Raw genomic sequence first — 11,143 nt, 5'->3', positions numbered from 1 at the left:
GGTTGGAAGTAGGGTTCAGGCTCTGTCTTCTGGGCAAATCGACAAAGTGAATTATACCTTTTCCGTGAAGTTGCAATGCCACCTTCAAACTAGATGAATTCTCATGTGTTCTTGAGTTTCTTTCTGGATTCCCTCTGGATGTTTCCCCAGAGCCAGTGTCCTGCTGTTTTGATGACAGTGCATTTTGCTGTTTAGTAAGGCAGGTCTATCACATTCTTATTCATGATTCTTGGAAGTTGTTGAGGAGGTGGGTGTGGCCTGACTTCCCAGTGGTGGCATGCTTGCTGCATGAGGGTGCTGGGGCCCCTCCCAGCACCTGGTGTGAGGAGTGCAGTTGGGACACGGCATCTGTGATGACTGAATCAGATATGTGGCTCAGGAAGAGTGAGAAGAGGTGAGTCCCGGTGACTGGTCTTGAGGAGCTCTGTCATCTTGTTCCTTGCAGTTTAGAAAGCATCTTTTTAACAATGGCTGTCTGCTCATTGGTGTTGTCCCCTGAGCTGGACAGAAGCCCTCTGAGGGAGAGTGTCCATCCTGCCTTATTGTTTTGGTGATCCTTGTGTCCCCGGCTATCTGGCACAGGACGTGGTCCTTGGCGCTTGGTACAAGTGCTTGGCCGTCGTGGAGGAGGGGCCCGTCGCCCTCCCTACCACTCATTCCCTGTGTCACCTTGTATGTGTCACTTCTCCTTTCCACCCTCTGGGCCCTGTGAACAGGGACATTGGGCAAATTCCACGCTCTGGGCCCTGCAAACGGAGACATTGGGCTGACCTCTGATTCAAACCCCTGCCTGCCCAGAGCCTCTGAGTCAGTGGGAAGAGGCCAGGTGGCTGTGAGCTGCCCTGACTGTCGGGGTTAAGAGTGACGGTTTGCCACTCCTTGGCATGATCCTGGGCACTTAATCTGTCGTTTCTGTAATGTCCTTTGAGAAGCAAGGATGATTATGGCCCTGGCCTCATGGGTCAGAATTAGAAGTGATGGTGTTTTTTTGGCATAAAGCTTGGCTGGTAGTAAGTAATACCAGCCAGGTAAACGTCAGCTGGAAGGAATTCACGGCTGACCTTTTGGTAAAATAGCTTTGCTTAATTTTAACAGTAACACATGCACCTTGTAACGAATTCAACACCATCGACATCTCTAAAGCAGTGAATGGAAGGTGTCACTTCCACTGAGTTCCTCTCCCCAGCAGTAACCTCAGCCACATATTGTCCAGGTTGTTCCTTCAGTTCATTCAGTTGAGCCAGCAGTCTCTGCCCTGCAGAAGCTGAAGTGACAGTTGAGGGCGGGCCATGGGAGAAGTTTCGGTGACTTGCCGTGCGGAGGGCGGGGATGGGGGAGGGATCACCGGCAGGGCTGTCTGTGGGTGGGTGTTACTCAACTCTTCCCAGAGGGGAACTGGGCTTCTCTGCAGCTTTCAGCTCAGGATGCACACTGTTTTCAACATTCGGCATGAGAATCAGGCCCTGAAATAATTCCACTTATGCAAGTTTTCCTACATATATACGAGTACTTGCACACATGTACAAAAGCATAGGTCCAGCGATGCCCACTGTAGCTGTGCTGCGAAAAGGGTAAGATCGAAGAGGATTTCAGCGGGCCCCAGTAAAGAGCCAGTGACACAGGCCGAAGCTCTGTGGCTGTGAAAAAGAAGAGCAGTCCTGCTCTTGGAAATGTATCTTGTTTATCCCACAAACATAGCTGCCCACATAGGAAGCAGGTACAGGGTCATTGATTGCAGCAGTTTTTGAAGATAGCAACATTATTGGAAGCGCTCCTGGCAACCCTCAGGAGATGGCTGGTTAGATAGGCAGTGGGTCAGGCATATGGTGGGGCGTCTGCAGCCAGAGTCAGGAGCTGCTGAGAGCAGATGGGCAGATCTCCAGGTATAACAGGCAGGAATAGGAAAGTGCAGAGAGCACCTTTTGAGGTACAAAACATGCATGTATCTTGATTGTGATAGTGGGTTTGTGTCCTTGTCAAAACTGACAGAATTATTCGCTTTAAATGCATCAACTACACCTGAAGAAAGTTGTTAAGAAAAAAAAAGCAAGGCGCCATCAGTGAGAAAGGGAAGAAAAAAAATCACATTTGCTTTTATTTGCATAGAGAGATACTAGAAGGAAACAGAGGATTTATAAAATGTTATTTCTTTTTAGGAGAGGGGGAGGGAAAAACAAAAGAGGGGGTAAGAGATTGTACCTAGAAAGGTGAAATTTTAGATTTTTGAGCCAAATGACCATATTAACATATTAATGCCATGTTGAAATGAACAAAATGAATGTTCTGTTAGGAACAGCTGAGTTGTGGTTAAGTAGAAACAAGAGTTGTGATTAACTAGAAAGAACACATGGAGAACTGTGTGTCTATTGTGTTGCTTTGTATAAAAAGTGGGGGAGGGATGTGTTTATTGTGGAGGCATCAATTGTGGAAGGAAAAAAATGAGGGTGGTGGCTGCCCCTAGGGAGATGGGCACGGGAGAGGAAGGCTTGCTTCGTGTTGTACCCTTTTTCTGTTTGGTCTTTACTTAAAATTGTATCCATGTATGGGGCCAGTTGGTTGCGGATGGGATAAGAGATGGAGGTGCAGGCCAGCAAGGGGTGGGGAGCCACTCTCAAACCCAGGTGATGCATCTCGCCAGAGATGTGAGGAAAGGGACACTCGTGACACACGTTCAGTCATCTATTCTTTTATTGAATATTTGGCAGTGACAGAAGGATGTTGGGTTCAGGAGCATCTGTGGTTCTCCTTCCTGCTCAGCAGGACCACAGGCCCCTGAGAAAGCCGCCAAGGGGCAGGGTCCCAGCAGGGTCCCGCTCCCCCGCCAGGGAAGCCCCTCTGCCTCAGGTCCCTCACAAACTCACAAGCCTGGCTCGCCTTGGCAGCCTGGTCTTGAAGAGGGACTTGCCAGAGGCCTCGATGTAAGTGACGCTCATCTCTTTGGGGCTGATCTCCACATAGGCGAAGCCACCGAGTGAGTTCTCGACCCCATAGTGGAAGCGCAGGTAGCCACTGGGAACCTTGCGGAAGTGCCTCCTTGAGGGGTCCATGAAGTTCCCAGCCCCACTCAGTATGTAGCCCGTGCCGTTCTCATCCTGAAGGTACTGTGGCCAGAGGACCCAGGGTCAGTGGCCTCCAGCCCCTCAGTGGGGTCGACCACGGGCTTTGTGCCCACCTGTCTTGAATCTAGGGTCCTAAGTGGTCCCTGACCACAGTCATCTTGGGCATGGAACATGAATGCCCTCTAGTTCTCAGTTTCCTCACACGTAAGAATGTATTGATCCTACTTCACAAGTCTAGCTGAGTAAGCTATTGGCAACTGGTAGCTATTATGATGGATTTTAGGGAACTTTTGGTTTTCTTCTTGGTTAAAGAGTATAGAGTTTGAGGGACAGTGACACTTGGGAGACCACCAATGTGCTACGTGGCACATCAACTGGGGTGGGGACCTCTTATCTAGCTCCCCACCCCATTCTACTTGCAGATCTCTCACCTGCAGGTTGTGGTCGTGGCCACACAGGTAGGCAGTGACGTTGTAAGTGGCCAGCAGTGGTAGCAGGTGATGGACCAGGCAGTGGGTGGGCCCGTGCTCGGCAATGGACCACACCGGGTAGTGGCCAGCCACCAGCACGTAGTCCTCCTTGGCTGCTGCCAGCTGCTTCTTGAGCCAGGACAGCTGCGTGCGAGCCATCTGTGTGTCACGGGGCCTCTGCGGCTGTCGGCTGAGGAAATCGTCCGAGTTGCCACACAGTGTCACTGTGTCCAGCATGAAGATGGCCACGGTCACATTGGACCGTGGGATCTTGAAGTGCAGGCGGTAGTAAGGGCTGGGGAAGTTCCTATGGTAGGATAGAGACGGCAGGCGTACATGTTGGGTGGAAAGGCCCCAGGGTCAAGCTCAGGCCAATGGGCCCCTCTGCCCACCAGAGCGAGGTATGGGGAGGGGAGGGGGTCAGGCTCACCAGCGCTTGGAGATCTTGGAGTAGGCGATCTGTGCTGAGACGTTGCCCAGATGGTCGTGATTGCCAGCCAGCACGTACCAGGGCACGTTGCGGAGAGAGGGGGCGGAGAACACATCCTCAAAGGTCTCCTGCAGTGGACAGAAAGGGCACCCCCCACCCAAAGGTCAAGCAGCTACCCCGATGCTCCTCCAAGTCAGGAGCTGGGGACAAGAGAGACACTGAGTGCTCTAGGTCCCCACAAATGTCAGCTTCCCTCTGCCTTCTTCAGAATCAAAAGGTTGAATGGCTTCTCCACATGTCCCACTCCCCCCACTCCAGTGGCACACACCCGGAACCTCTTGTCGTTGGCATCCTGCACGCCAGTGAAGTAGAAATTGTCCCCCAGAGACAGGATGAAGTCTGTGCCCAGGATCTTTGCGGTCCTGGCAATCTCCTTGGCATTGGCCGTTTCCCGGGCTGTGTAGAACGGGGCATTGGGGACCCCTCCCCAGTCACCCACAGCCACAAAACGCAGGATGGGGGCAGTACTGTCAGCCAGGGGGAGCACCAGAGAGGCTTGCAGGATGAGCAGCACCGTCCTTGTGTCCATCTGGGAGGGGAGAGACAAGCGTCTGGGGGCCCGGGGCTAAGTGTGGGCAGCAGGCTCTTGAGATGCCCACTTGCCCTGCTCTGGCCCAGCAAGAAACCTTTGGGGTAGGTGGGCCTAGTTCCCAGGACTTCAGGGAAATAGTTGGCAGGGAGAGTGAGTGTGAGTGGGACAGGCAGGGTCCAGCCAGGGACCAGGAAGGATGGCCATGCAGCCCCATTCTGCCCTCCCTCATCCCGGGCCCAGCACTCACCCTGGCAGAGGCACAAGCCAGTCAGCTGGGCCTCCAAGAGGCAGGTGAACTCCAGGACAGAATGGCGAGGGTCAATGAGCCTTTATTCTCCGGGGCGGAAACGGATCATTAGTAAGGATGATGCAGTTTCTCCGAGGATTGTTTCAGAAGCCCTCCCCTTGGGTCATGTGAGCCTTGGAGTTCCCCAGCGCTAGACAATAGATTGGGGTGGGGGTCTGGCACGTGCCACCCCACTCACACCCATGGGCTCTGTCTGCCTGCCTGAGCTTGTCTGTGTGGTGGGCCTGAGGTGCCGGTTATCTGCACATACTGTGTTTGTCCCAATCAGACACACATCTTGTGTGTCCGTGTTTTCTGAGGACGTTTGTCTGCTTGTGTCTGGGTGTGTCTGAGTTGCTTTCTGTGTGCAGCCAAGCGTGCCTGGCTGGGTCACATGTGTGCTGTGCCTCGGAGTCCTGTGTAGATATGTACACGGAGCTGGCAAGGCGCATGTGTCTGTGATGGACACCTGATTTCTCAACTGAAACTGTGTGGGATGTTGATTTGTGTGTCCATTTTGTGCCTGGGTGGTGTTGTGTGTCTACATTGTGTCTCTAACATGAGTTGTGTGTCTGGTGTGTGTGGTGTGTTTGACAACCGCTGAGTATGTGTCCCAGGGTCATTCCCCTCCCCCAGACAGCAGGGTCTCCCTTTTCCAGGAAGTCCTGCCCACACCTTCCTCTCCTCCCCACCCCCACTCCTACAGGAGGAACCCAGGCAGGAAGCAGCTGATAACACCATGTGACCACAAACTTTTGACCCTCACACCCTCAGCAGCTGCCTACAAACTCTCCAAATGACCCCAGCCCATTGAGGACAGGTGGCCAGGTGCCTGGGCAGTGGGGCCCCTGCACTTGTGGCCTGAGGTGCCCCTCACCTTCCTGCCTCCCTCCTCCCGCCCGGATTCGTCCCTTGCACACTCATGCTCTGATCCCTACAGTCCCTTTCTGGGGGGGATGGGGGCCGCTCATTCAACGCCTGGGTCACCCAGCACGGGCTGGCTGTCCCTCTCACTCCTGCAGCCCAGACAAACAGGAAGTGGGTCACGAGGACAGGCGCAGACCCCTCCCCCGGGACGCGGCCCACCCGCATCTACACCCGTGGAGCCGGTCTCACCTGTGGCCAGCGGGCCCGGGGTTGGGTTAAGCTCAAAGGCAGGCGCCCCGGGAGCCCAGCTGCAGAAGTGCGGGGTGCTGGTAGTCGGGGGTTGCCCGACTTTCAGGTGCAGTGGCCCATTCGCCCTGCCCGGGGGCCCTGGGCCGGCCCAGGTGACCTCTGGGGCTCAGCGCTCCTCACCTGGCCGGGCTAGCCGCGCCCCGGAATCCTGCTCGTTCACCCTGCGCCTCCACGCCTCCGCCTCCGGGGCTCAGGCAGCGCATCTGTAAAACAGGGTAACACACTTCAGAGGGCGGCCCAGACCCAGCGATTGGGGCTCGCCAGGGGGGCTCGGGAGGGATTTTCTTCTCTTTCCCCCACAGAGGCCCAGAGTCGCCACCTGCCTTCACATGTGGGGCACCACAGCCCTGATCCAGCTCTGGGTGGGGCCTCACCCTCAGCTGGGCCACCCTCTAGTGGGGAAGTCTGTCGTCTTCAACCTCAGTTTCCTGGTCTTTAAAATGGGTGTGAAGAGGGCAAAAGAGTCAAATCTTTCTTAGAATTCTAAGTCATGTAAATTGAAAGACTCCTCCAAAAGCTAGAACTCAATCCTTCCTGCTTCCTTTTGAGTGTGGACCAGATTCAAAAGAGTTATTGACTCTCATCCAATGCATGAAGTATGGAAAAGCAAAAGACTTAACTGTGGAGACACCTGGCAGACACCGCTCACCCAAACGGTCCAGGCTAATATTATAGTGGTACATCTTTTTGATATCACATGGCCCTGACATACTGTAGTGAGAAGGGCACTTCACCTCTGTGGGTGAGGTAACCAGTAACGAGTAACCATGCGCGGATGATGAGGACAATACCAGATACACCCAAACTGAGGGATATTCTGCAGAAGACCTGACCTGTACTCTGAAAAAATATCCCAGTAATGAAAAAGAAAGAAGCGTGAGGAACTGTCCCAGACTGGATGAGACCCAGCAGACAGGAGTACACAATGAAATGTGGGATCCTGGGCCAGAAAAGGGGCATTGGTGCAAAAACTAGTGACACCCAAATAAAGCCCGGAGTTTCGTGAATGGTAACATAATTAAAATACATAATTTCTTAGTAGTTGCAGGCGGATCACTGTTCTAGAAGATATTAGCCATAGGGTAAGCAGGGAAGACTAGACTGGAGCTCTTTGCACTGTTCTTGGCAACTTTTCTGTAAATCTAAAATTATTCCCAATTAAAATAGTTTACTTTGAAAATGGACAGGACCCAAGAAACTGAAAAATGTACTCAACATGTTCTGAGCACGCACTGTACCATAAGCCTGACAAAGCGGTGAACAGGACAGACAGGAAATCCCACCCTGCTGGCGCTGACATGCTAGAGAAATTTATACTCTAGCTGTTAATCACTCTCCTTTTTTGGAGGGTGGGGTGGGGCGTTCTCTTTTTATTTTATAATTTATGTACTGTTTGGAGTTTTGCTTAAAAAGCCCTGTTAGTTATTTTGCCAGCAGAACAAATGCACACTTCCTCTTAACATATCTATAGTCAAATGCAAACACAGGAAACAGAGACCTCACTCCAGATTCAGGTCAGTATTTGTTTTTTGGGGGCACGGGGTGGGGGGTGGAGGTGGGGGTGGTTGGTGTGGGGGTGGTGGAGGGAATGAAATTGGGGTTTGGGGACAGTGGGGGGGGGCTTGGAAAGGGGCTTCAACTTTATCCCTACTGTTTTCTTTCACACAAAAAGGAAAAAAGAAATTATCAGAAGCAATTAGGACCAAATGTTCACATTTGCTTCTTCATGTGGTGGGTACAGGGGTGTTTTTAGGGATACTCTTCTATGTTTTCTGTACTATTTTTAAGATCACACAAAATTATATTGTCTTATTGTAATACATGGTCTTTATAGAAAAGTTGGAACATACTGAAAAGCACAAATAAAACAATCACACTTGCCAGTAACACCCCTGCCTGGACAGTCACTATCCATTAATTTTTTTTTCCTGTTGATATTTCTATGCCTATATTTGTCTTCAGAAAAATGGGATACTAGTGATACCATTTTATAAGTTTTTAAAGTGTTAATGTTTCTATGTTTTTTAAATTAAAAATCACAAAAGCATGTGCACATGACTAAAACAAACCAGACTTTGTGCAGAGTGTGCAATGAAACTTGTGGATCCTTGGCTAGATCTCTCTGCTCACCTCTGGGGTTCTGAAATAAGCTCTTCTGCCTCCGTTTGCCCAGGGGAGCCCTGCTCTGCTGATTTGCGGTGACGGGGGATCAGAATTTGGCTCAGAGACCACCCTTGGCTGAGTTCCTCGTTTGGTGTCTGCACGTCCTGCTCTCACTCCCCTCTCTTCTTGCTTTCACCACTCCTCTGGTCTTCTTAACCTTCCTGGGATAGGGCCATGGTCTGACCTCAGGGCCTTGGCACTTGCTGTTCCACCTGCCTAGAAGGCTCCTCCTTCTCCAGATTACCCCCACCCCATGGCTCCCTTCTCATTGTATTTGAGTTTGTTTAATTTATCGAAAATGCACCCCTTCACCCCATTCTGACTCCCTCTCCTGCTGCAGTTTTCTCTGTTGCCCTTATCCTGACTTGGCAGACCACACACCTGTTTATTTTGTTTTTGGTCTGTCTCCCCACCAGAGTGAACTCCAAGGGGCCAATAACTTTCTGGGTCTTGTTTCCTGCTTTGTTTCTCTGGCATCTAGAATCCAGGGCACAAAGGTGGTTGCTCAGGAATTATTTGGGGGATGATGGAATGAAGGGATGCTCCTTCAGGACCCCTCTTCCCTCTAGTCTGAATGTGCAGACTTCCCACCCCCCCACCTCCCAGCTTCATCCCACCAACTCCTTTACAGCTGGTTCCAATTCTAACATTGCTGGTGGTAGTGTTGATAATCTGACCCCGACACAACTCTTGGAGATATTTCAGTCACCCCTGATTAGACTCTGCATCTCTTTCACATCCGGGTCACAGCGCTCAAGTCACATTAAGGGCAGATTATTCCCACCTCAGGGCTTTTGCACTTGCTGTTCCCTCCACTGGACCACACTCCCCCCATCTTCCTGTCACAGAGTACTTGGCTTAAATGCCACCTCCTCAGACTACCCTGACACCCTGACACAATTAGCACCCCTCCCCATCACCCACTCCCTCATCTCTACTGTTGTCAGGCACGCTCCCCGACCCTCCTCACCAAGAGTTCCCATGACAACAGGTCTGAATGGATAACCAAGGTACATTCAATGGGGACAGAAGGGCACGGGGCTAATATTACTTCTGACAAGCCTGGGTCAGTGAAGGGAGCTTGGCCCCGACTGGTACGTGTGGTGTAAGGAGAGCCTGAGGTAGAGGCCAGTGGATGGTATCAGGAGGTGGGGAACAGAGGCTAAAGGGGCCATAGGAACAATGGCCTGGAGCAATGCAGTAGGGACTTGATCTGGAGGGTGACAGGTTTGGAGGAGGATGGGGTCCAAGCTGTGTTTTTACAAGATCAGGGTGGAAAAGAGCAAGTCAAAGCAGATCTATATCATATATCTATGTGTCTATATATCTATGTGTCTACTTATCTATCTCTCATCTGTCTCTACGTATCTCTCTCTCCCGCTCTCTATCCTTACATTTATCTATCTATCTATCTATCTATCTATCTATCTATCTATCTATCTATCTATCATCTGCCTACCTACCTACATACCTGTCAATCAATCACACTATATCTCGATACAAAACTACCAGTGCACAGTTGCTACACACCAAGAAGAAATTCGGATGTCAACAGGAACCGAATTAAGAGTGATATCCTCTGGGGAAGGTTGCTACAGGAAATGATTACTTTATACTTTATCGATTTCTTTATGGAATTCATCTTTACAAATTATAAGCGGGTAATATTTTTGGAATCAGGAAAATGATATTTACCTAAATAGTCATTCAGCATTCCAGATGGCTGTTCAAAGATGGTCGAGCCTGGGTGCCCTGCAGCCGTCTGCCTGGGTTTGGACTGCAGCTGCTCAGCTGTTATTTAGCTGTGTGACTGTTGTCCAGGGACTTCACCTCTCTGTGCCTTATTTCTTCATCGTTAACATTGATGATGTTACAGTTGTTCAATACAGGGTATTGTGTGGCTCAAAAGACCTGCCACAGATGGAACGTGTGGACCAAGGCCTTGCCCACAGCAACCACTCGCTGTAAGCCAGCTGCCGCTGCTTACAATTATTTTTACCATCACTATTATGTGCGTTATATTATAGGGCAGTGAGAGTTTGGATAGACTGAACATATTTAAGAGGCAGAAATGATAGTTAGGGGACCAACTAATCCCAGTTTACCCAGGGCCTTTCCTGATTTTAGCATACAAAGTCCCACATCCCAGGAACCCTCTCAGTCTTGGGTAAATTGGGAGGACAGTTGGTCACCCTAAGATAAATCCTGGGACCCAATGGTGACAGAGAGGAATCACCGGCAACCCCTCGCTTTTGGGCCTGGTGAATCAGATCCCACTCCAAGGAGGACACTCGGGAGAGGAACCATTTTAGAGGGAAGTACTCATACATAAACCCAAATGTGGATGCGTTGAATTTGAGGGACCACTTGCCTGTCCAGGTGGGAGAAGATAGATTTTCCTGTGGGAAGTTAAGGACAGACGTCCCAGCATTTTATTCGGAAATACTTCAAATATATGAGGTCTAACAATTAAGTTCGCGAACTTATTGCAATGATGTTGCTAACCATTTTTGATATCAGAGGGATTATTCATTATGAATTTGTACCAACTGGACAAGTTTACTATGTGGAAGTGCTGAAAAGGCTACATGAAAAAGACAAAAACGACCTGAACTTTTCGCCAAAAATTCATGGCTCTTGCATCCCAACAATGCACCAGCTCACACGGCACTGTCTGTGAGGGAGTTTTTAGCCAGTAAACAAATAACTGTATTGGAACACCCTCCCTACTCACCTGATCTGGCCCCCAATGGCTTCTTTCTTTACCTGAAGATAAAGGAAATATTGAAAGGAAGATATTTTGATGACATTCAGGACATCAAGTGTAACACAACGACAACTCCGGTGGCTGTTCCAGAAAAAGAGTTCCAAAATTGTTTTGAAGGGTGGACGAGGCACTGGCATCGGTACATAGCTTCCCAAGGGGAGTACTTTGAAGGTGACCGTAGTGATATTCAGCAATGAGGT

The 11,143-nt window shown here is 50.4% G+C and overlaps 1 protein-coding gene across 5 annotated transcripts; it reads right to left on the bottom strand.

Moving 5' to 3' along the window:
* Positions 1–2,670: 2,670 nt before the first annotated feature.
* Positions 2,671–6,320, bottom strand: ACP5 (acid phosphatase 5, tartrate resistant). Of its 5 annotated transcripts, none has more exons than XM_033133311.1 (6): positions 5,954–6,320; positions 4,799–4,885; positions 4,288–4,548; positions 3,960–4,087; positions 3,491–3,836; positions 2,671–3,101 (listed from the first exon to the last, which is right to left on the bottom strand). In XM_033133311.1, the coding sequence occupies exons 3-6, from the start codon at positions 4,546–4,548 to the stop codon at positions 2,850–2,852; spliced, it is 987 nt and encodes a 328-aa protein (XP_032989202.1). In that variant the 5' UTR covers positions 4,799–4,885; positions 5,954–6,320; the 3' UTR covers positions 2,671–2,849. The 5 variants fall into 5 exon arrangements, with proteins under 5 accessions (XP_032989202.1, XP_032989204.1, XP_032989205.1 ...); XM_033133313.1 differs by having other exon boundaries at positions 4,799–4,878; XM_033133314.1 differs by having other exon boundaries at positions 6,134–6,320.
* Between the last annotated feature and the right edge of the window lie 4,823 nt (positions 6,321–11,143).

Source organism: Rhinolophus ferrumequinum, chromosome 18 (genome assembly GCF_004115265.2).
Source record: "Rhinolophus ferrumequinum isolate MPI-CBG mRhiFer1 chromosome 18, mRhiFer1_v1.p, whole genome shotgun sequence".
In the NCBI taxonomy this organism is placed as follows: Eukaryota; Metazoa; Chordata; class Mammalia; order Chiroptera; family Rhinolophidae; genus Rhinolophus; species Rhinolophus ferrumequinum.
This window is presented reverse-complemented; position numbering and strand designations above follow the sequence as displayed.